Here is a 26,779-nt window from a genome sequence, read left to right on the forward strand (position 1 = left end):
GTTGAGCTCTTTATCTACAAAGCTATATCTGCTTCTGCTTCCTGGGGGATGGGATTAAAGGCATGAGCTTTACACCCCCCCTCCTCTATATTTCTCAAATGTTGGAACACATGATAGTCAGTATGACAATATATAGAACAGAAGGAGAACACAGATTTATAGCAGTTTGTATCTCAGGTGATTCAATTTTATTCCATCAGAAATTATAGAGAAGGTGTAAGAATGGTGATACACATCAGCTGTACAGACTCTCGCCCACTGTACGATACAGAAGAAAAAAGAAAGCAGCACATGTGCCTTTTGAGAAGAAAACATGGCCACCTTGTTTCATCTCAGCACTCTGTTCAGATGAAAACTAGATTGAAATGAATTGTGGAAAACAACTATGGCGTGCAATACAAGAAGTAATGTGCTGTGAAAGAGGAGGCTATGAGACATTATCTTTATAGTAAGCAAAAGATGAGCAACTATCCCAAGGTCTTATCTGAGAACATCCTCTTCAGTGCTGGACTGTGAACTGCAAGTGGTCAGAGATGTCTCAGTCGGCGTCACTGTCACTGTAGCACCGGTCCCTTTTAATCTGCTCTTCCACAGTGAGATGCTCTGCCTGGCATCGCGCTCCAGGAAACACAGGCTTAGCTGCACGTCCTTGGCTTGGGGCATCAAAACCCATTTTCCCACCACTCCAAGCTGCCCCTGCGGTTTCATCAGGCCAGCATTTGATGTCTTTTCCAAGTTCTCTCAGATATAAGCATGACATATTTTTAAGTTGATCAACAGAATCTATGAAATCACATGCAAGGATGTTGTGTTTCTTAGAAAAGGAGGGAATTTTCACAGTGTTAGAAAAGAGAAGGTGCACTTTTTTGCTGTTGTCATGGTTTTCTTTAATGTGTAAGAGGTTTGCATCTGGAAAGGCTGCACAGCTTTCCCCTTTATCTGCTAAGCCCTGCTGGAAGACTGGCTCCAGAGTGAACTGCACAGGACTGCCCGCAGTCACTCTGTCAGCTTTTTTCTCCAGAGCCATGGCTAGGACATTTTTAGAGGACAACTTTTCAGATTCAAATACACCAAGTAACTCTGAGATCCTGGATGCATGTTTCAGCTTTTTGATTTGGATTTCACTTGGGTAGGGGTTTGCCTCACTGGCTATCTGTAATAGCTGAGGACATTCTAAAATGGACATCCCCTGTCTGCCACTATTCATAGAGCAGACACCTGCTGAATTGTTATTGTTATTGTTGTTGAAGTTCTCTCTGTGGTTCTCTGGGCCCACCTCATCGCCAGTGCTTGTGACTTGTAGAATGTCTGTGCAGTCAAGTTCATTGGCATGTCCACTATTTCGCTTTCCATCACTCTGCACATATACAGCGTTGCCATTAAGTTCCATCCCACTTTTTCTCTTACTAGCTACGCACTCTGCTTCATTCATCTTATCCTGCTCATTTCTCTTTCCTTCTTTCTCATCCTTTCTTGTTTCATACACTTTCATGTCTGTGACTCCCACGATGTCCCCTTTCTGACACACATGTTGACATGGTGGTAGGACAGGGAAGCTGTCTTGCTCTTGATTTCCCAAACTTTTCACATGTTCTGGTAGTGACTCCCTTTTACATTCCAAGGAAACAGGGATTGTCACTTGAGGCGGCCATTTAGGTTTAGTCACTTTGAATTCTTCATCAGGGGGAAAGTTTTTCTTAGGCATCTCCTGGGAAGGAGGCCAAACAATTTTTAATTTCCCCCTCTCTCTCCATTTTCTCAAATCATTGTTCTGCCAATCGCTGTAACAAACATCTGCATGTCTAGTAAGATCCCCAAACAAAAGGGTATCTGTTACAGGGTTTTCACACACATTGAGTTCTTCATTGGGAATTAAGTCAACTACGCTGCTTTGATTTTTGCAATTCCATCGATCTTTATGCTGTTTGTGTCCAAAACCTTCATCATAATTTCCTTTAGACTTAAAAAGTTGTTTAAAGTGAGGCTTGCAGTATATTTGTCCATAAAGTGATGCATAATTTCCCAAACTGCCAAAAGAAAAGAAATAATATTTAGTGTTCTATATACTTACTAGAAATTCATAGAGTATTGCAGAATTATTTTAATAATGAATCAGAAATTCAGTAAAACCACTTAGTACTAAAAGGAATGGTCCAGTTAATTAAAATTCCTTTTAGGTGAATTATCACCATTACCACTGTGATGTGTACCTTTCAGCATTTAAAATTCCTGCATATCACTAGAGGTTTAATAGGTATTCTCAGGTACAGTCCATGTCCTTAAACCAATGGCCCAAATGTTGCCAAGTCAATGACTTCTGACACTATCTTCCATATCCAGAATGGGCAGTGCCAAGAACTTTTCTGCCAAAACCACCAAACTTTTAATTAAAATTTACAGAGAAAAAGAACTCTGTGTCACCAGTTGTGATGGTGTGCATGAGAAAAACAGGGTGGATATTAGCATCATATCAGAATTCAGGAAATACTGCCTCCATGAAAGAAATAATGAGGATATATATAGAAGGATCAATGTTAGGGACTAGGCCCTAATGTCACTATACTTGGAAGGTAAAATGAAAGGTTAAGGGGACAGAGAGGGAACAGTATGCAATGCAGTGTGTAAATGATCTGGCTTTTATCAAATGTAAATTTTATGAAATTTTCATTCACAGATTGTTACCATCAGTAGACTTTTTTAATTAAATGACTTTAAACTTTTAAAAGCTGTGTATTTGCCTGTTGTATTATGTATGTATGCATGTATGTATGTACGAATGTTCATTACTTGAGTGCCTGGTGCAGGTTGAGGTCAGAAGAGGATTTCAGGTCCACTGGAACTGGCATTAAGAGCAGTTGTGAGCAGCCATGTGTTTGGTGGTCTCATGTATGCCAGGCTTGCTAAAAACTTACTATGTATCTGTGGATAATTTTGATACTAAAAGTTTATTTATGCCTTAGTGTTAGTTTTTTTTTTTTTTTTTTTCATGGACGGGGAAACTAGTCTACACTTTAGACAGAGAAGTTATTTCCAATTTGTGTTTCAGAAAGATAATTTTACTGCATTATAGAATACAGCCTTAGGTTGGCTTGGTGGTAGTGGTGCTGGTAAGAGATGTGAACACAGGGAGACCACATCACTAGTTATATAAAGGGTTTGTGGCATTAGCTCAAGTGAGAGACAATACTTACTGGAAGGAGAGTTGGGCTATGGGGTGAAATGTGCACAACTTAGGGGGAATTATGAAATTTGTAATTAAAGAAGTGGGTGATGGCTGGAAAGGAGGGAAAGAATGAGTGAAAGATAGCTTCATGAATAGGCCACAGTTAATGTTCATGTCATTTACTGATACAGAGGGATAGATACTACATTCAGAGAATGAATGGCAACAGTGAGAAGAAAATAGGTCCTACTGATGTCATCATGCTTACAGAAACATCTTTCACTGGAAATTAACATTTAGTGAACAATGGTGCAATCTAGACCAGCAGTGCACATTTTAGAGTCATCCCCACATGGAAGGTACAAGATGGTATGGGATCTACCAGAAGGAAAAACAAACAACCAGACGACTATATCTAAATCACAGGCTTCTGAAGCTCCTCTATTTCATTGATGGTTAGAAAGAGTCACCTTTATATGTGCCTGAGAAGGAGCACCCCAAAAACAGAGGTGGAATCATTATGTCATACTGCCATGGAAACTGAGGGAAAAATAAGAAATTATGTTGCAATGAGCAATATTTGACACTGCCAATTAAAATCAGGAAAGTGATAGTCTGAGAGGTGCACATTAGTTAGATTCAGCAAAATAAATCCCATTCCAGCATTTCAAACTATATCCTTATCAAATGTCACATTCAGTTAAGTGCATCTATTTTGAGAGGTGTGGAAAAGGAATACTCATGCCTCTGTGTTGATTAGCATGCTTCCTTTGCTTCAAAAATAAACAGCTTTTCCTTGACCCGTCACTAACATTATTCCAAATTCCATTTCTTAACATATGTGCTGTAGCTCAAACAGAAAAGCTCTATGCCATCACCTACTATGGATACAAAGTTTCCCTGGAACATATCCAAGCCTATTCATTTACAGATACACCCACCTGTTTTCTCCAACCAGCATTCTTGGATTCCAATGAAACATGAATCCTGCCTGATGGGAACAGAATAGCCTGCCAAATAATAATATTCACTATCTGCCCTTTACAGAAAGGGCTTACCAGCTTCTAGCCTAGAGCTAATACTTTCAGACACCAGACTCGCTTAAAAATCCTGATGTATATAAGTAACTCAGAATGCTTTCTTACCCTCACAAATCCTCCCAACTTGAAAGAGAAGTGTTGAGAGTCAACCTAAACAATGTTGTATCCCCACCCCCATGTGATTTTAGCTACTTAGGGCACCTGTGAGATCTGGAGAATTCTCCTCTCAAGAGACTAAATACTATACATATGCTCTAAGGTTCTTCAATCTATGTGGCACACGTACTCAACATGACATTTTACCTCAGTTTACCGCTGCAATGATGGCATCTGAAACACGATTTATGAAAATTCTGCTTGTCTGCTATGAGGCACTCCATTGGATAAACTGTCTTTTGACAAATTATGCAGATTTCCTTGTCTTGGACCAGCAGTTTCTAAAAGAAATTTATAAAGGCTTATGTGTTTCTATTTTCCATCACAATTTCAATAGCATAAAAAATAATGCATTAATTGGACATGCAGTTAAAGGGGAAAAACCCTAATAGTTGTCTTTATATATCTCTTTCCTGGACAGTGTAAACTAACATGAAATTTGAGGATCTGGTACGAAGATTTAATGCCTGTACCATTACACCTTATAGAAATTGGATTATTATATAATAAACACATAAATGTATATTATGATATTATGCTCACTTACATTATTACATTGAATACACACACACACACACACACACACACACACACACTCATGGAGAACCTTAAGAAAATGTATCATTTGAAGCAACTAGATTTTCCATACATATGAAATATAAAACTTTGTAAGTTTTAATTTCTAAAACTATGTGTACAAATAATTCTAAAGTACATACAGGTTTTTATAAGCCAAGACTTTGTATAGTGTTAGATTAAGTATTATCTCAATAATTATCAGGGTTTCTTCATGACAGCAGCTGTTAACTTCCTTGTACATGAAATGAGCAGGGAGGGACCTCTACTCTTTTTCTAAGCGATTTGAACTTTTACAGCCATTTAGACACTTACAACTATTCTTTTTGTTTTGTGCTGCTTCTCTTACTCAGTACCTACAGTTGCTTCCCATTGCTCTCATGTGAAGGGTAGTCTTTATAAATACCACTAGTTATATCACTAACATGGGTTCTGTAGTGGCTTACAATGGGCATAGAAACATCAATTATATATTAGTTTTGATTTTCACTATACTCTTCTGGGACTAACTAAGCTTTTGTTTTTGTCTCCTATGAAAGCAGGTATGTCAAGGTCCTACATGTAAACCTACTTTAGTGATTATACTCTGCCTTTCCATGATTGAGAGGACTCCTTTGCTTTGAGGGATACATTTCTATATTTAACACCAGCCTCTTTGTGTTTTCTATGGTTATGATCTGCCTTAACAAAAACTGAGCATTTGAAATTAATTAGACAGCTTTGCTTAATTATGCCAGAAGCAAGCACATTAAGAAACCATATTAACTTGATAAACTAGACACATATGTTGTAAATATGAGAGGCATAATTATTAATTTCAGTGGTTTTTATTTTTAAGTTTGCTATTTCTTTCAATCTGTCTAAAAGAATGGACTATACTAATGATGCCTATTAATTATATCCGATCCTTTTATCATGAAAACTCATTAATTGCAACAAGCGTGGTAAATAGAATGGAGTAAACTATCTTCTGATGTTAAAAATATCATGTACTATGTTCTTATGATTTAAATCTCTCATCTTACAAACATAATCAAGTTTTAATGTGTATTGTTTATACTCATCTATGAATGAGGTCAATTGAATTGTCATAAAGATGAAAATATCAGTTATAGATAGAAAATATTGGTATCAGGTGATGTTACCACCTCAATTAACTACAATAACTAAATATATTAGCTGTCTAATGTTACATCTACAATTTTAACATAAATTGATGAAGATACTGACAGCATACATATACTGCAAGTTCTGTCTGAGGCTATTACTAATGTGTATTGAGTTCCCTGCAGAGACTATTTAAGTATTCAGTTAAAATAGGTAAATACCAGGCCAAAGGTTTTGGTCTGATACCACCATAAACTATTAGGTGAAGTAAATTGTATTATGAAATTTTAATAATGAATTTGTTCTATAGCAAACAAATAGTTCTACCATTATGAAAACCACCATAACAGTTGTTTTGTCTGATGAGTTCTTCAAACTCCTGTTTAATTTGAGTTTGAAGAACAGGTTTTAGCAATGGATACTGCAGATCAATCTTATTAAATGCTATTGTTAAAAAAGAAAGTAATGAAAGCAAGGGCAGCAAAGAATCACAAGCCTACAGGGGTAACTGTTAGTCCTAATTTGTTACTAGGTTATTTCCACACACTGTTTTAATTGCAAATCATTTGGCTTTGGCACACATGCTTTCAAATGGGTTAATCTTCTTTCACACTCTTCAATTTCATTTACCACTTTTAAAGGAAGATTCCTCCTGGAAGACTCTGCTCATTTCAGTGGCTTGTGCATCTGAGGTTTCATATCCCATGCGACTAAAAACTCTTTCACTCTCCTGCCATGTCTTCTGAAAATCTCTTCTGAGATTTCTAGGTGAATCGGTAAGATCTAGGATATGGCCAGCAATCACATCTTCATAGGTTGGTGGGGCATGCTTGAAGTCCAAGCCGGATCTGCCACCTTCTGAGGTGCATGATGTTGAAGTTGCTACCTTTGACCCAATAATCCGACTATCAAATGTGTCCACCCCTAAGAAATGCTCACTCATAGACCTTGCTTCAGAGTGAACCCTGGGCTGCATTGCAGGAACTTTTTCTTGGTGTTCTCTAGGATGTCTGTATGAAATGCCTGTAAAATTAGCATTTCCAGAAGATGCTAGTCCAAATCCCTCCTTACAAAACGTGTGACTCTCTTGTTTCACATTGTGGTTTATTTCACCATTTGCATAAAATCTTCTATCTGTCTTTGCTCTAAAGTCTGGGTTGTTCTCAAAATCCCTAAACCATCTGTTTATTTCATTTTCATGGCCATTCAGAAAATGTTCAGCCATTTGAACTGTTTGATTGGTTGCTTCAAATCTCTCTGTGTGTTCTGATAGGCGAGGCCCTTCTACCTTGCGGATGATCTCAACTGCATCATAGCTTTCAGTTTCTGGCATTGTGTTGTTGAATGAACTCAGCTCATCTTTATGAACATAAGACCCCTTTTTCTCTATTTTCCTCATTGTGTCTTGGGCTTCTAAAGATTCTTGGAAGGAACCACTAATGGCATGGTTTACACTTACAGGTATTGTGATGGTGGGTGGAGAGTCCCTGGCATGACTTTCTATCTTAATTTGCCTGCGGAGTGTGGCTGGAGACATGACAACTTGAGATCTCTTCTCTACAATTGGAACTGGGGTCCCTGGTGAACATGGGATGGTACCTTTGGCTAACCTGGCAGTGGTGTCTTTGAGTCTAACAAGTTGTTCTGAGCGACTCCTTGGTGGGGATGGGGAGGTGCATGTTCTGTGAAGTCCAGATGTTTGCTCTGTAGATGTTCTGGGTGGAGGTTCAGTACAACTGATCTTTTTAGGGGATTGAGAAAGCTCACTCTTCGTGGAGGTTTCTGCTCGTCGGGCAGTGGACTCTATTGTAATGAAAGTTGGTGATGGTGGTCGAGTTTTCAAAGAGGAAGGAGCAATCTTATTATCTTCTCTCTTAATCTCCTGATGTGTTTTAGCAGGATTATGCATCATTGTTACTTGGTGCTGTGATAACTGTTTTTCCACAACTTTATTTTCTTTCTGTTCAGTGCATTTATTAGAGTTGACATTAACATTAGACACTTTCAATGACATTTCATTAAGATGGGTAGGCTTATCTCTCTGCTTCCCTGTTGGGGAGGCCATCATGGCTGTTTGAATTATATGTTCACAGTGCACAAGCATATCCTCTGCTTGAGTTTTAATATGTGTTATTTCTTCTTTGACTTTTTCTAAATTATTCTCCATGGCAACATGAGCTCCATATTCTCGTTTTTCTTCACTTATCAGCCACACTGGAACAATATTTAGCAGTGTCTGAAATGTTTCAAGCCCGTTTTTATCTGATTCTGCTTCAAACTGTTTTACTCTAGACAAAAAGTGCTGCAGTTCTTCACGTTTTCTCGAGAATTCCAATATATTTATGGCACATTTTCCATTGTCATGCTGGGATTCTTTCATAGAGGAAAATGGAGATTCATTCTGTGTAATCTCTTGTTTTGAATCTTCAGTGTCAGAAAAGACATGTCTCTGTTGTTTGCCCTTGTCTGGCACATCATTATGTGGCTGGGGCAATTTTTTATTCTCAACTCTACTTTCAGAAGTTTGTATTTGTGTTTGCTGAAAATTCTGAATCTGTGAGTCCAGACATGCATTGATAATCTTTTGTTGGGCCAACGTTGGTACTTTCTGGTCCTGCAGATGTTCTTGCTTTCTCTCAACTATTAATCTGTCTTCTTTTGAACAGCTCATCCATGAGTCCTGGTTGCTTTCTTCACTCCCTGGGACATTCCCTCTGCCAAACTCCCCAAACCCCCTCTGCTTCTTGGGAACTGCTTTGAGCTTACTCTTATGATGTTTCTCTGAGGATTCTTGAGGCATTTGTATTGTCACCCTTTTCTCTGTTTTAGGTAATTGAAAAGATTTTTCAGGCACAGATTGCTTATTATCACAATGTGTCCTATCTGGGGTTTTCTTGATTTCCTGATTCATATGTGTAGCAGTGGTTTGAACATGAACTTCAGATTGCTTTTTGTGACTTTCAGAACTGAGATCTGGTTCAGTCAGTGAACGATCTAGATTTGGAAGCTTGATGGTCTTCGCTTTGAAACTTGGGAAAGTTGATATGCTTTGGGGAAAGGGCAAGTTCTCCATATGCTGCTCAGGTGTTTGTTGTGTCTTACACTCTTTGTGACTCTGGCTAGTTTCACAAGCTGATTTCCACTGTAGAATATCCTTTAAGCTTTGTATGCCTTCCTTTTTCATGGTACATTTATCTTCCGATGCTGCTAGAAAGTGGTGGAGCCTCTCAGTATCAACTGTCAATGTAGAAGCTGTGGAGACCTCGCTGTCAGCTCTCATTCCTGCAAGCACAGCCTCTTTCTTAGAGTCCAGGCTGGGTTGTATCCTAGTCAAGTCCAAATCCTTTCTGGGTATGGGAACTGCCTCAGTCCCTTTTTGTGACTCTATTCTTTTCTCCTTCTCTGATATGTTTTGACGGTAGGTTTCTGTTTTAACAATACTGTGGCAAGACTTCTCTTGTCTCTGTTTCTCAAACTCTTCCCTTTGTTGTCTGTATTTTTCTTCAGCAATCATTAAAGGTGTCTTAAATTTTCTCACGTAAGGCTTTGGACTTTGTTGTACTGAGCCTGATGGAACTGAGTGAGATTTAACAAGGGGTGCTAGCTGTTTTTCCTTAGGGGCTGGGATTTCTGGAATTCTCTGAGACAGAGAGTTTGCTGAGTTTTTGGACAGCTGTTTTCTTTCATCAAGACTTTTTCTGAGTAGTTCCTGCTTTGTCTCTGTGTTCTCACAGCTTATTGCCACTACTGATCTTTTCTGATCCTTGGAGCAGGTGGATTTAATTTCCATGTCTGACAGAGATCTCCCCAATTTGCCCTTTGGGGACTCCTGGCTCATTTGATCTTTAATGCTCTTGGGAAGTTTGGGTTTGGGGAGTGTAGGAGGTGGTGATTTTACTGTTAGGGTTTTAGCCTGTGAGTGAATCTGCTGAGTGCCTGAGACTTCTTTTTGGAAATTTTCTTGTATGAAGGCTTCACTATAATTTTCTAGGACAGAGGAGGAAAGAAGATGTGCTGCTGGATATGTTTTTGGAGGAGGTGGAAGAGGTAGGGATGCTGACAGACATCCTCTTTCAGATTTCTCATCTACTGGTGGTGGAGGAAGAGGGAGGCCTTCGAATTCAGTCCTTGTCTTCTCTGTTGATGGGGAGGGAGGAAACTCGTTTTTTTCAGACAACAGCATTAATGGTGGTGGAGGGGGGAGAGGAAATTCAATTTCGGATGATGCATTGGAAGGCAGAGGAGGGGGAGATGGAGGTGGAAGGGAGTCCTCATTTTCTTTTACATTATACTCAGGTTGAAAGTTGATTGGATTAAGGGACTTCTCCATTGCCATTTTCAAGTCTTTGGAAGTATTTGTCTTCATTAGAAAGTCCTGGTTTTCTAGACAAACATCATTTTTCTGTTTTTTGTCAGTTGCCTGAAATTTTTTGTGGCTTCTTCCAGAGACTCTTACTCCTGTTACATTTTGTACATCCTTATCTACAGGCAAAGGTTGAAGGCTAATGTCATTTTTCTTCATATCTTTATCACAATACCATGTTACCTGACTTAGCAAGGCTTGATTCTGAAAGTCCCTTGTTGTCCCATGCATTTCTCCAGTTGTCTGTTTGATGAGATGCTGGGTGGGATTTGGTGTACAACTTTGCACCACTGATGATATACTCATATTTTTCTTACTATTTTGATTATTCCCATAGGAATCCTGGATCTGAGACTTCCGGTAGTCATTCTCTGGTTCACAAGTTTGAAACTGCTTTCTAAATGTATTATCCACAGACCGGGTGAAGTTACAGATATCCTTTGATTCTCTCACATTCTCTGAAACCTTGGTTTTTAGATTTTCCTTCATTGACATGGTTTCACTTAGTTGTTTGCTCATATCATTGCCATAACACAGATTTTCTTTGCTTTCAGTCCACATGTCAATTCTCTCACCCATGTCTAAGCTGTTTTTCATAGCTCTGTGTTCTGAATTAAACATCCTCCTAAGACTTTTCTCAAGAGCATCATTATTTTGTTCACGATCAATGACAATCTTTACTGTACCCTTAGGGGCTCTGAGAAGATTAACCTCAGATCTTTCCTCTGTTAAAGACTTCTGGGTAGTTTCATGGAGAGTGCCCGGCCCTATTTCCTGCTTGGTGGCAGGCTCAAATGGTCCTGGCATTGGTTGAAGAAGACTTTTCTTGTCTCCTTGGAGAGCTGCTGGATGACTCCCTATCTTTTGTTTGGCTGAAAATCCCTCTATCCCAGGTAGTGCATCTTCTTTTATTATTCCTGCTTCATCAACATCTTTGAAACCCCATTGTGCTTCTTTCAAAGACCTCAATGATGTTTCAAGATCATCTAGTATCAGCTCCTTTTTCAATATTTCAGTCCTTGTATTTGTAGCCTTCTCAAGGCACTCAATAGCTCGCTCAAGATCACTGGGGATGCCACCAGATTGTTTAGATTCTTTCTGTCTGTTGTCTGACTCCTTAAGTGACTCCCTTGGGGCCAGCCTGCCACCTTTCATAATTTCTGCTGTTTTAGTCACTGTTTTCTGATTCATGGCCTGATTGAGAGAGTTTAGGGTTGATTTCATGCCACCCTTTATAACCTCTTCTTTCTGTGTCTTATAAGATGGACTCTGAGGCCCTTTAGTGAGGACTTTAACTGTATTCCTCACATCTCCTGGGATGATTTCACTTTCATTAATAGTACGGTCAAACAGCAATTGTCTTTTCTTTTGTAACAGTCTTGTGCTCTCAACATCATCACCAATTACTTCTTCCTCTCCTTGTTTCCTAGTTGTAAGAGTTTCATTTGTCCCTATTTGGAGTTGTTTGAGGTAATTCAAGGCTCCAGTTTCTATGCATGTTTTGAAGAACTGAACGTTTCCCCTCTCTGAGGCATCAATTTTTGTCTTTTCAGGTATTTTGCCATTTGATGTAGAAGATAACAGGTTATGAATGGTGCGTCTCACATCACCCCCTATTATGTCTTCACGCTCAGCCTTGTCACCAGCATTTTCATGAAGAAGACAATAGATAGTCATGTTAATATCTCCTTTTTCATCTTCCTGAATTAGGATGCCTTTCTTTGCATATCTTTCCTCTGAGAACAGCTTTGTTATTGCTTGTTTTACATCCCCTCTCACTATCTCTTCCTTTTCAGCATGAAATCCAGTCGGTCTGTTTAATAATTGAGTTTTAGTCAAATTGACATTCCCCTTCTCCTCTTCACTGACAAGTATCTCCTTCTTTGTACAGTCTCTTTGGGAAAGTAAATTCATCATTATGCTTCTGAGATTAGCCTTGATAACATCTTCTTTCTGTATCTCAGGAGTTGTTTGGTTCATGAGCTTATATTTTGCCATTCGAACATCTCCAACTTCATCAGCTTCAATGATAATTCCAGGAGCTTCAATAACTCTTTGAGAGTAGAGGTCTTTCAAGGTTTCTTTAATGCTCTTGCCAATTATTTCTACCTTTTCTACTTTAGATTCATTAAATTCATGAATAGGTGTTGTTTCAAAGAGCCATGTTGTTGTTTTGACATCTGATGGAGGAAATTCTTCTTTGGTCACTTTTGCATCACTTTCATCTACTTCCTTAAAAGAATCCAATTCTTGATTTTCAAAAAGCCACACTGCATTCTTTACACAACCTTTCTGTACCACTTCCTGGGTGACAGTCTTGATATTTCCATATCCAGACCCTTCTCCCAGCTGATCTATACTGTGAGTTTCGAAGAGCCAGGTAGAAGTCTTCACATTGCCCTTTTGTATTTCTTTGACACTTACTGTTCTTATATAATTTCTCTTGTCACCATTTTCAGACTCAAAGAACTGTTTACTCATCTTTACATTGCCTCCTTGAATATTGTCATCAGACTGCAAAACATTATGTGATTCATCTGAAATCTGATCGAGGGGTTGAGTTTCAAATCTGTATCTGACAGAACTCACATCCCCCTTCTGAATGTCTTCTTGGGTAACAGATTTAATAACATATACATCTTCTGATTCATTAATTGAGTCCAATGGTTTTGTTTCAAAGAGCCACCTTGTTCCTCGTACATCTCCATGAATTACTTCTTCTCTTTTAACTGTTGTCACTTCATGATAAAACCCTTCTTGATCTCGAATTGCATAGAGTGGCTGTGTTTCAAAGAGCATTCTGTAGCTTTTTACATCACCTCTCATTACTTCTTCAGTATCTGTTTTCCTAATACTGATGCCATCAGATTCTTCTTTAATCTTATCCAAAGAAAATGTCTCAAAAATGAAGCACCTCTTTCTCACATTTCCACCTTGGATGTCTGTCACTGTCTTAACCAATCCATCACCTTCTTGATTTTCTTTTATCATATCAATGGGTTGATTTTCAAATAGCCACTTGCAATTTAACACATTGCCTTTCTGAATGTCTTCAGTTTTTAGAGTTTTGATCTTATTCAACACATCCTCTGAACTGCAACTGATAGAATCTAAGGACTGACTTTCAAACTTATACTTCATGCCAGAGACATCTCCAGCTTGTATATCCATTTCCACAGGCTTATTTTCTTTACCATCATTCCCCTGTATTTTGTCCAGATCTTTTGTCTCAAAAAGAAAACATGCTGTCCGAACATCCCCACCTTGTATCTCTTCCTGCTTTACAGTTTGCAGTTTGACTGTTGCTTCAGAGTCTTCTTTTATAGTATCAAGTGGCTGAGTTTCAAAAAGCCTCGTGCAGCTTCTCACATCACCCTTACAGATATCTTCGGTGTTTGTCTTCAAGGAAACGTGTTCATAAAGACACTCCATTGGCTGGGTCTCAAATAGCCATTTACAAGTTTTGACATCCCCTTTAACAATATCTGTAGTTTGTTCAGTATTGCTTTCAGTTTCTTCCTCATTGCTAAAATATTTAATTGAATCAAGAGGTTGAGTTTCAAACAACCACCTAGCAGATTTGACACTCCCTGCTTGTATTTCTTCAGCCGATATTCCTCTAATTATCTGAAATTTATGAAGGTTTTCATCAAATTTATCAATAGGCCTTGTTTCAAAAAGCCATCTACAACTTCTTACATCTCCTGTTAGGATTTCTTCTTGCTGGACTGTCTTTACTTGGTGGTATTTTCCAAGATGGTCTTGAATAGCATACAGTGGGGTTGTCTCAAAGAGAGATTTATTTAACTCCACAATGCCTCTGGTGACTCCTTCTACCTCAATTTGATGTGATGCATCAACCTGAATTAAATTATTGGTTTCAAAAATATGTGTATACTTCTTTACATAACCTCTGTCAACTGCTTCTAGCCTTACTGTCCTTGTATACTCTTTCTTATCCTCTCTAATGTCTTCTAAAGGTTGAGTTTCAAATACCCATTTTTGGTGCATAACATCTCCTTTTTCTTCTTCAGAGGCTGTGATTTTTTGAAGCTTTCCTACATCAGGACTGTCTTTCAAAGCTTCTATTGGAAGTGTTTCAAATAGATGTTTGGTGGTTTTTACATCACCTCCTATTCTTTCTTCAAGTGATACAGTATCTGCATCAGGAACTTCTTTTAGAATGTCTAATGGCTGTGTTTCAAACATCCAACACTTCTTAGAAACATCTGTACCTATGATTGCTTCTTTTGTAAGGACAGCCTCATCTGAGTCTTCTTTGATTTTCTCCAGGGGTTGAGTTTCAAATAACCACTTTGCTCTACTCACCCCACCTTTGACATTTTCTTCCATGGATAGTCCCCGAACAACTTTAATTTCTGTGATATCTTTGTTAATTATGTCCAAAGGCTGTGTTTCAAACATCCAACGTGCTGTTCTCACATCTCCTTTTATGATGTCTTCTCTCTGCACAGTTTTAATTTCTAGGATTTGGCCTGAACCATCTCTGATGACATACAGTGGTTGAGTTTCAAAACACTTAATGCTTCTTTTAACATTTCCTTTAATTTCTTTGAGTTCAGACCTGAGTTGTAATAAGTTAACTTCATCCACAGAGTGAAGATGTCCAAGTTGATCCAGGTGTTGAGTTTCAAACATGTATCTCACAGTCTTGACATCTCCCCCAGTTATATCATTTATAGTAGCATATGCTGTGTCTTCTTGAATTTCATGCATTTTGTTCATTGAGTCTAAAGACCTTGTTTCAAACATCCATCTTGCTGTGCCAACATCTCCTCTAGCTAGCTCAGGAATTTTCTCTGTGTTTCCTTCATTGTCAAGGGAAGGAGTCCCCAGTGCATCTATTGGCTGAGTTTCAAACATCCAACTAGTATACTTCACGTCACCCCCGGCAATAAGTTCTTGGTCATCAATGCCCTTGGAAGTGAACCCTTTATCTGTAGAACCATTGTTGATAGAATCTAATGGTTGATTCTCAAAAATCCATCTCATTGACTGCACCTCTCCTTTCAGAATTTCATCCCATTCCAGGTTTTCTCTTTCTGAGTTCAGATCTTTCTCAGAACTGTCATTTTTGTTTTCAAAAATATACCGAGTTTGTTGTACATCTGCTGAAACTGAGTTTCCTGAATTTACCTGGCTAGAAACAATTTCAGAGACTTCACTGATGTAATCTTTTTCTAAGTTTTTTCTTAACTCAGGATGGATATGTCTATATAAACGGTTTAGTTCATACAAATTTCTTTGTTTGGAATATAAATCCTTGGGGATTGGTAGTCCTCTAGGAGGGCTGGGGAATTCAGGGGACTGGGAAAATGCTGTCACATCCATTGGTGTTTGAAGTATATCAGGTGGAGGAGGAGGAAATTCTTCCATTTTTCTTGAAGGATTGCCATTAACTTGTGCCAGGACTGTTGAAGTGACACTGTGATTACTATAACTCGAGCTTGAGGTTTCCTTCTTCTGGCTAGCTGAAGTGTAAGAAGAACAGGTACCCATAGCTGATGATGGCTTTAAGGATTCTTTACTGTCATTTTCCATCTTGAAGGGAAAGAAAATCAAAGCTTATAATGATGAATGTATCATGGAAGTTCCTGGACCCTACCTTTTACCTGTCCACAAATAGGATTCTGTTGTGATGCCTTCCTTGGAAAACAGGTATACACTGGGCTTAAGCCTATTTGAGAGAATACTCAATGTGTTAATAAATATCATTCTATTTTTAATAATAAATGTTCTTTCATAAAAGTATCAGTAAATGACTCAGTACTTGAACATTTACACATACTGTTTTTTGAGACAAGGTCTCTTTTTTGTAGCCCTGGTAAGCCTGGAATTCAGAGAGATCTACCTGCCTCTGCCTCTCAAATTCTGGGCCTAAAGGCATATGCCACTATGCTTGGTTTAACAATTGTATATACTTGCTTTGCCCCTCTTTACTTGATCAGTAATCTACATGGTTAAAAAAATAATGTCTTGAAGTGCTCTTGTAGGATTTTTGCTTTCTTTGCCATTTAAAACAAAACAGGTAACTATATGGCATTTAAAATAGACTTAGTTAATTTATTTGTTATTAGTTATAGACTTTATCATATGTATAACTTGCTTCATTCTTATTCTCCAGTGGGTGGGAGATCTTATTCTACCTCATAGATCAATGCCCTCCTGGCGAAACAGAATAAATGCAAGTTCAAAATTTTGTTAAGAACATACCACAAAAATTCAAGTATATTTAAGTATGATTTTAAAATTTAGTGCTTGCCTGTATAGAGGAATTACCATACCTTTATACACCTGGATGGAGCTGTTTCTTTGTCAGTATAGAGAAACTTTTCTTGGGCCGACTTTTCAAATTGCTCTTTTAAAATCTTAGTGGAAACTTTAGGAATCTCTTCATCCTCAGGTGTATCAATGACTACAAAAACAAGTAGATAACAGGGATACTTTACAATGAATAAAATGGTAATTGAGAAGAAAATGTCATATGGTATTAAACTCCTTATAATGTAAATTATAATGTGAATAAGACTCAAAGGGCAAATTTATGTACATGGCATTATTTCATCTAGTGATTTAGAAGTGAAGCAAGAAATATTAAAGAAGAAACATATGAAAGACATTTTTGGTGGTGGCACAGGGAGATGGCACAGAAGTTGGAAGATCTTGCTGCTCTTTCAGAGGACCAAAGTTTAGTTTCCAGAACCATTTTGGGCAAGTCTCAATAGTTGGAACTCCAACTGTAGTTGATCTGAAGCTGTCTTCTGGCCTCTAGCTGTTCTCTCTCTCTCTCTCTCTCTCTCTCTCTCTCTCTCTCTCTCTCTCACAAACACACACACACACACACAACACATAAATAAAAACAAAACAAAAGAATTTGTAGTGGTTATCTTTGGATAGGGTATTTTCAGAATTTCTGCAACTGTGTTCTAATTGTTCATTCAGAAAAAAACAATGATGTATCTTATGGAACGAAAGGCAGTGTCGTGGAGGTCACTATTCTTGTTTGCTTGCTTGAAAATTTTGAAAAAAGTTCTTGCTCTGTAGCCTACATCTCACTATGTGGCCAAGGGCTGGCCTTAATCCTGCAGCAGTCCTCCTGCTTGAGACTCCTTAATGCCAGGATTACAAACATGAGTCATTAAAACCAGCAAGAAGAATGCTGCACTTCTTACATAGCAAGACTCTAATACTGTTCTGCCATACCAGAGGTAAAATCTTTCCTTTTATCTCATCAGAGAAGCAAGTCTTTCCCCCCACACTCCCTTATATGAGTAGACAGCTGCACTTTATCTTCTGCAAACATGTAGAAGTTTCCCCATAATCTAACTTTCTACATGTGGGTTGAGAACATATCATTACCTAAATTTGCTATTAATATGAATACAGTAAAGACAATTTTACTGTCAGGGTGCTTTATAAGCAATGGATATTATTATAGGTTCCAAGTTAAAAACATAATTCAGTAATGGTTAGCTTAACACCCTTTTTAGGATTAGGGTGAATTTATCATATGTCTGATGGGCAATGAGCTCCTTTTTTTAAAAAAAAAATCACATGTACTACTGCAGGCAAAATCTAATTATATGCAGGAATGCAATCTTGCCCCCTTCGGAAGCATGAGTCACAGCCACCAAGGTTACTCAGTGGGAAGGACTGATTTTTGAAAGTCCTCCAAACCCACATACACAAAAAGGACAAAGGTAGAGAGGGACCAATAGTCCCAGACAGTTACCTGTTTCTTGAACATATTGATGAAACTGTGAAGCTTGGTTTACTTCCTCAGTTTGTTCTTCAAGATGTGACATCTGCTTTTAAAGACAATTTCAAAAGAGTAATTATTTTTAAGAAATCTGTGATTCAAGTATTAAAAATAATCTCTACTTTATAGTGTTTTTCTTCTGAGGATTTGGTAAGTGTTGAGGGAGGCTAGGTACTATTTCTACTGTTTGTTTTAATGTGTACTCAAGTTAACAACAGAAGATATGTGAACAGCACCTCACTGCAGGCATATTTGTAGGTTGCTTGTTTCATTTTTAAAAATAGTTATAAATGGAAATATACACTGCTGTATATTTATACAAAGTACATATAGTAAAAGCATATGTTTACAGAAAAATCAAAAATTTCTATCCAGTCCTGGAGACCCTTTGAAAATTATTGCGTTCCTAAGCAATTACCATTTCTGTTTTGAAGACATCAGTTCCATGAACTTTAGAAACTTCTTGATCGTTCCTTGTCATTTCTTGATTGCTGTGGATTGCTTCCTGAAAATGAACAATTAGACATGTAAACAGACAGACACTGTCTTTGAAAAACTCTGTAAAATGAACTATTTTATTAATGTAATTTCAGTGACAGATTATTCTGAAAAGAGGCGGGAAGAGGAGGAGGAAGATCAGCAGGAATGGGAGCAGGAGCAAGGGGCTTCCTTCTAGCGTTTGGCTGTCAAAAAAAAAATCTGTAAATACAGCACAATCTAACTGTTTTGTATTTAAGAGGTTCATTAGTTCTAAGTATGTCTTACTGGTTGTTGACCGGTGCTACAAGGCCCTATTGGAGATCGCATTCCTTTGTCTTTGGAAGCTTCTAGAAGCAATCTTCTTGGCTCATGACATCCTATTTTATACAGCCGAGATTCTTTCTCATCACCACCTTCCTATCTGATGTCATTTTCAACTTCTAAGGACTCTTGTGACTATGTTGCACTGACCCAAATGGACATGGATTTTCTCATCAAAAAACCACTTGACTGGTAGCTTTATTTAGACTTTAATCTTAATTCAAATTTGCAAAATAATTTAACACATTCATATATTCTGCAGTGAAGAGTAGGTAAATGTCTTTAGAAGCCACTGTCATATCTACTTCTGACTATAAATAGCTTGTGACATTATGTGCATGAAGATAAAAAATAAAAATAAATGCAAACTATTACTAAAATGTATTGTGTTATTTATTAGATATGTTATTACATATTCATGACCCTCTATAGTTTTTATATTGGTTATCCAGTAAAATGAGACACAAAGAGTTTAATTAGAACAAAAAGCCCTTAAGTATAACCAGCATAAACATGTCACACTCTGATAGTATGTACATGAGGATAAGGCATATACCCAAATGATCCATATCCATGCAACAAAGACATGTGCTCAACTATGTTCATAGCAGCATTATTTGTAATAGCAAGAACCTGGAAGCAACCTAGATTCCCCTCAACTGAAGAATGGATAAAGAAGATGGGACACATCTACACAATGGAATACTACTATGCAGAAAAAAATGGAATCTTGAAATTCACAGGCAAGTGGATGGCACTTGAAGAAACCATCCTGAATGAGGTAATCCAGTCACAAAAAGAGGAACATGGTATGTCCTTGCTCATATTTGGATTTTAGACCTAGAGCAAAGATCATCAGCCTATAATTCACACCACCATAGGAACTAGGATACAAGGTGTATTCTAAGAGATTCATATAAAGTCCCTCAAAGAAGGGGTAAGGGACAAGTCCCTCAGAGCACAGGGAAAGTGGGGGGGCAGTGAATGGAGAGTGAAGTAGGAGAAAGAGAAGGGGAGGAAAGGAAAGCACGTGTGACTAGGAAGATTGAGTCAGGGTAGGAAGAGAAGACGAGAGAGAGAGAGAGAGAGAGAGAGAGAGAGAGAGAGAGAGAGAGAGAACATGAAAGAGGGAGCCATTATTGGTTTGAAGAGAAAACTGAATCTAAAGAAAGGTCTAGAGAACTACAAGACTGCCGCCAACTAACAATTGGAGCAACCATGGAAAGGCTACCATAAATGCCCTTCCTGGATAATGAGATCAACAACTAACTTATCCACCATCACAGAGCCCTCATCTAGTACCTGTTGGAAACAGAAGTAAATTTTTAAACATTTTTAACTTTTATTCTTTTTTCATACATTACATCCTGACCTGTAGTCTCTCCCTCCACTCTCCCAGTCCCTTCCCCTACCTCTCTTCTTCCCCAGATCAACTCTTCCTAAAACAAAACAAAACAAAAAAGGAGGCCTCCCTCCTAGGGATATCCAGAGAGCATGGCCCAACAAGACGCAATAAGATTGTACACAAATCCTCATATCAATGCTAAACGTGGAAGTCCAGTAGGAGGAAAAGGTTCCCAAGCACAGGCAAAAGCGTCGGAAACATCCCCACACCCATTGTTGGTGGTCCCACAAGAATACCAAGTTATACAACCATATGGTGCATATGGTTTATGTACAGGATCCCTGTTTCCTGAGAACATTTTTTAATTTTGTTTAAGTTAGGATAGAAAACTCAACTCTGAAGATCCAGAAAATCTTGGCAATTTTTTGCCTTTTTTTTCCCCTACAGAGTATGCTTCTGACACAGGTGACTGATTGACACATTGCTAAAGTCCAACTATTAGAAAACCATAATGCTCAACCATGTTCACTGCTGCTCTATTTGTAACAGCTAGAATCATCATAAATAACTTAGATGTCCCTTAACAGAAGAATGTCTAAAGAAAATGCAGTACATTTACATAATGGAGTATTATTCAGCTGTTGAAAATGACATCATAGAAATTGAAGGTAAATGGTCAGAACTAGGAAAAAAAGTTATCCTGACTAAGGTAAGCCAGACCCAGAAAGATAAACATTATATGTATTAATTTATATGTGAATATTAGCCATGCGAAATTATAACCAAGCTACAATCTGTAGACCCAGAGAGGTTAGTATAGATGAAGGGACGAGGGATCTATTCCCAGAGGTGTTAGGAATAGAGAATGGACACATGGACCTGTATGTAAGAAAAAAACTAGAATAGTTTCTATGGGTGGACTGGAGTAGATGTGGGGAGGTATGGGGGAAGGGGAGAAGGGGAGGGGACTGAGGTTAAGAAGGGAATTTAGGATGGTCAGAATTGAGGGGCATTTGAGGAGTATGGAAACCTACTTAAGTGGAAACCTCCTAAAATATATGAAGTTAATCCTAATGAAGTTTCCAAATAATGGAGGTGACAGAGTCTCAACTAGCCATCTCTTGTCACCAAATGAAGCTTCCAGTGCTAGGACTCAGTTACATCCAATTGAGTTGTTGGATAAAGAAGGTCCCATGGAACCTAGGAACAACCTAGGCAGTTTCCATGACAGTAGATTGATCTCCACAAATGGAGAGCAAGACACTATTGCCAAAGACAACACTAACAGAACTCACTGAACATGGCAAGAGTGAACATTTACTTTTATAGAACCTTCACTCTTATTATTCTAGTGTCTTTGATACAGGAAGATATTCTGCAAGCTACCAAAAGAGAAACATAAATACTAAACCATCTAGCAAAATATGCTAGGGCAATGATGTCACAAAGCTTGTGGGAGTAGTCAACTAACATCTGATTTGACTTAAGGCCCACTCTACAAGATTGAAACCATACCAGACCCTAAGAGAAACATGCGTGGCCCCCCACAGAAAAGGTAATGGACAAGATCACCCAATCAAATTGGAAGCATGGGGAAGGGGAGAAGGAGTTAGGAGAAAGAGAAGAGGAAAGAGGAGGGTAAAGGAGGGCATAAGGGAGCAGGAAAATTGAGTCAGGGAAAGAATAGAGGAAAGCAAGAAAAGAGAAACCATAATAGAGGGAGTCATTAGATGTATAAAGAGAAATCTGGCACTAGGGAAATGTCCAGAGATCTACAAGGATGACCTCAACTAACAACCTAAGCAATAGTGGAGAGACTACCTTAAAAGCCCTTCCCTAATAATGAGATTGATGACTACCTTATATGTCATCCTGGAGCCTTCATCCAGTAGCTGATGGAAGCAGAAGCAGACACCCACAGCTAATTAGAGTCAAACTCCTGGAATCCAGTAGCAGAGAGGGAGGGTCAAGACCAGGCTATAATAACCCACAGAAACCGCTGACCTGAACAAGGGGGGAGCTCATGGACCCCAGTCTGATAGCTGAGAAAGCAGCATAGAATTGACCCAGATCCCTTGAACGTGGGTGTTAATTGGGAGGACTGGACAGTCTATGAGGCCTCTTGTAGTGGATCAGTATTTATCCCTAGTATACGAATGGACTTTGATAGCCCATTCAACAGAGACGGATACTCTCACAGCTTAGAAACATGGGGGCAGGGCCTAGGCCCTCCCACAAATGTTATGACAGACTTCGAAGATTCTCCTTTGGAAGGCCTCACCTTCCCTGGGGAGCAGAAAGGGTATGGGATGGATGTTGTGAGGGGTACAGGGGAAGAGGTGAGGGAACTGGGATTGATATGTAAAACACACTTGTTGCAAATTTAAATTAAAAAATATTAAAAAAAAAAAAACAAGTCAAAGGGAATGGAGGACACATGGAGAGCAAGGCCCTCTAAATCAAATCAACAAAGCTCATATGAACTCAAAAAGATTGAAACAGCAACACAGGGCCTGCACCAGACTGCACTGCGTCCTCTGCATATATATTAAACTTTCCAGTTTTTTATGGCATTCCTAATGTGTGAAAAGGTGGGTCTTGAATCTTGTGCTTTCTCTCTTTATTTTTCCTCTTTGTTTGCTTGTTTGTTTTCTCTTATCCAACTTCTATTTGATGGCTTTTGTTTTATATTTTTCTATTTTATTTTGTTAAGTTTGTCATCTCTTAGAATCCAGTTCTTTTTCAAATGTGAGACATAAGGACATAGATCCAGATGGGAGGGGAGGTAGGAAGGAACTTGGAGGTGTCAAGGGAGGGGAAACTGTAATCAGGATCTATAGTAGGAAAAACAATAATGCATTTTCAATAAAAGGGAAATGACTTACAATAAAATAAAAGTTTAGGAAACTGATTTAAAGATTTAGGCATACCATAAGTAAAATTATAAGAACTTGGAATGAACTAGACAATGGGGTGATGCACAACTGCTTTTATGAGAATGCATGTGTTTAGAATTATGCAAAGTTGAAATCTCTCATTTATCTTTATGTCTAACTGATTAAAACTATTTTGAAATTTTTAAAGTTTTTTAATACTAATAAGAATAATCTAGGGAAGATATGGTTCAGCAGTTAAAAACCCTGGCTGCTTTTCCAGAGCACCCAGGTTCAACTCCTAACACCCACACGGCAGCTCACAACTGTCTGTGTAACTCAGTTCCAGGTGACCTGAAACCTATGGCAAAGCACTATTGCACATTTAAAAAAAAGAAAGAGATAGAATAATCTAGTGGGTACATGTATATTGCTTTTCTTAAGGAAAAAGATAGTTATGAATTAAGCTATATTTTTACAGTAGGTAAAATAATTTAAAGTGTCAGTTTCTAATCTCTTAAGGTATAGAATTAATTCATGGCATCTTGTTCTGGACTGTATCTTTTGTAAATTACATCATACACATAGGGTGTAAAATATGACTTCCCTTTCTTACAAGGGTATTTGGCATGAAAGGATAGACATCTGAAAAGCTAAGTGTTGGGTTAGATATGTAGGATAATCTGGTTCTATTATAGTTGTCAGGAAGGAGAATTAAGAAAAAGTTGCTAGAGAAATCCACAAAATATAACAGAAAAATATGGATTTTATACTTTAAAATGTGATGTTTTATTTTATTAAAAACAAAGAAGATTGGTGAATATGTTTTTGTAAAGAGAACAGTTTCCCATTCCTAGTTAAGGGGCTATGCACTCCAAATGATATTAGGTATATGCCTGTCACATAATTTCCATTAAATACAAGTTCATATAATGAATGAATCAGAACATAAAAGAAGAATAAAATAGCAAAATCCCATTAGTTCATTAATTCTATTTAAACACACTTATCAGGTGTGTTAGAGACACTGAGGGACAGAACAAAGAGAAGGAAGAAAAACATCTTTATTTATTCAAGGAGGTGTGTAGAATATAGGCAATCCATGTTGCTTCTTGTAAGTTCAAAGAATCAGAATTCCATGTGATGAGATGCCTTGCATAGTTAGCGTTTACCTGATGGATTTGGTAGCATTGTGCAGGACAGAATGATAAAAGCCCCCAAAGACAGCAGGTGGGAATAAACACAGGAGAACAAATGGTGATTCTCTTCATTAGTGGCTGAGCTTTCCATCCCTAAGGAAGTAGGGAGAGCTTACTGTAATGTTCTTAATGCCAGCTGGATAGGGACAGAGCCAAGGGGACTGACAACCAAACCTACACCAAGGTCTTAGTGTCAGTGCAGGATGATCACGTCTACTGAATCAGTACTCATTTCGTTTGGAAGCCTGTATGCCAGTGCTGCATGCCCAACATACTACATTTGTTCTATGTAGTGCTTTTTTAATAATTTGGGTTAGTTTATGCTTCAAAAATTAATGCCTCTTTCACCTTTTGAAAGGAGAATATCTGATTGTAACTGGTTCATATTTTGACATAACAGTATCTGGTCAACAAAGTAGTGGCAATTTTCTTGAATGGGGCTTGTACTACCAATCCAATATCCCTATTATTTTCCCATATTTGTCAAAATTATATGTAAAGTATGTTTTTATTCTGGTACCCATAGAAATGATAGCTTCTGGTACTTGCCACCAATTCTTATTCTGAAAGAATAAAGTGACAAATTTCTCTGTTGTAAGAGAGACAAAGGCAAAATATTTGTAACGAAAACTGGAAATAATGCATTTATCAAAATGCAAAATCAAATGCAAAATCAAAAATGCATTTTTGATATATGACTTAAAATGTATCACTTTCCAGAGGGGGGAAAGCATTTTCTAGTTAGAATGTACATATTCAAAAATCTAGCAAGTGCTTATCACCGCCAAATACATTTTCTTATAAGAGATGAGTCAACATAAGCAATACAAGTGCACATCAATTTTATTTATAGATGTGGATTTCAACTTCAGCATTTATATGCCATTGCTAAGTAGTAGTGTAATTGCTAGACCAGTTTGATATGTGAACATCACTGCATCAATTTTACTGTCCCCTGGTTGCCATAACCTCTTAAAATATTCCAACATCAGTATATATCATTTATTCTGGTTTCCATTATGGAAGTAGTATAATTTGTAGTATAATTTGAATTTTAAATTTGACTCTTTCCTTCTAATTTTTGTTGTCTAGAGTTTTAGGATTAGGTAAAAGGATATATCATTAAAATGCACAGGCAGGACTCAAATTACACAAATAAAATACAATAAAGAATTCTAGTCAGAACATTACACACAAGTTCACATGAAACGATTCATGAAATTGGTTGCTGAAATTAAATTCGAGGAGAGACCGGGTTGAATGAGAAAAACATGCTGTTTTGTTCTCAGGTAAATTTGCCAATAGCTAAGAATGAGGAGTCAATATTAACTTCTTACTGGACTGGATACATTATAATCTTTGTCAAATCACTAAATCATACTTAAATCCAGGTTTTCCATTTCATGTTGCCATTAAAAGTAAGAATAAGAGACAGTATAAGTATTTGAACCATGAAATCTGAAAGACAGATTTAAGCATAGTTACAAAATATTATTAAGTGTGCATGACTTACATGTATTTGATGTCAGCTCATATAATAGCCACAAGCATCACATACAATCTTATAGAAAATTTTGCTAGCAAGGAGAATGTCCCCATTCTGCTTATTCAGTCTGCTATTGCCATTACAGGAAAATACTTTAATTTTCATCAAAAAATAAATCATATTCATTTTAAGGCTATCAAGAAGAAATAAGTCTTTTAAAAAAGTGGATCCCTTTCCCTGTGGGAGGAGTGGATGGGGGATTGGGGTGAGACAAGGGTGGAGGGAGAACTGTGCTTGGAATGAAAACTGAAATAAAAAAAAAACTTGAAATAATGCTAACTTGCCATTTTTATGAACTTAGAAATCTCTATGCAAAATAGAAACAAATGAAGGAAAACTGGCAGAATCATGGCTTCCTGAATCTCAAAGTGAAAAATAGTTCTTGCTAGATATCAGTTCATACATTTTATTTACAGTTAATCTCATTTGTAACAAAAGTAGGAAGAACTATGGCTTGCTAACTTAGCTGCTTTTTTCTCAAACAGATGTGAACAAAACAAAAACATGCCTGTATCCTGTTGATTCAAGATTGATAGGGCTGGTAGGTCTGAGTTTAAAAACCTCTGGCTAATTCTGTCATCTGACTTGACTTGCCTATATTCCAGTTCAAATGTTTTCCTTTACTGTTTCTTATTAAACAATTTTAAAAGTCTGCTAAAAGTTATAATATGCAAGTGGCATACAGTTGTTGGGTTAATGGTTCAATTACACACACACATACACACACACACACACACACACACACCCACACACACACACACACACATATATATATATATATATATATATATATATATATATATGTATATATATATATATATATATATATA

At 37.7% G+C, this 26,779-nt stretch overlaps 1 protein-coding gene across 1 annotated transcript in view; it reads right to left on the bottom strand.

Moving 5' to 3' along the window:
* Positions 1-538: 538 nt before the first annotated feature.
* Positions 539-26,779, bottom strand: part of Xirp2 (xin actin binding repeat containing 2) — a 55,132-nt gene continuing 28,891 nt past the window's right edge. Inside the window, exons 3-8 of the mRNA XM_051184546.1 lie at positions 18,604-18,690; positions 18,159-18,231; positions 16,711-16,841; positions 6,673-15,967; positions 4,507-4,624; positions 539-2,027 (exon numbers count right to left, since the gene is read on the bottom strand). Coding sequence (XP_051040503.1) covers positions 539-2,027; positions 4,507-4,624; positions 6,673-15,967; positions 16,711-16,841; positions 18,159-18,231; positions 18,604-18,690 — 11,193 coding nt within the window. The remainder of the gene's footprint in view (positions 2,028-4,506; positions 4,625-6,672; positions 15,968-16,710; positions 16,842-18,158; positions 18,232-18,603; positions 18,691-26,779) is intronic.

This window comes from Phodopus roborovskii, unplaced genomic scaffold, assembly GCF_943737965.1.
Source record: "Phodopus roborovskii unplaced genomic scaffold, PHOROB, whole genome shotgun sequence".
Lineage (NCBI taxonomy): Eukaryota > Metazoa > Chordata > Mammalia > Rodentia > Cricetidae > Phodopus > Phodopus roborovskii.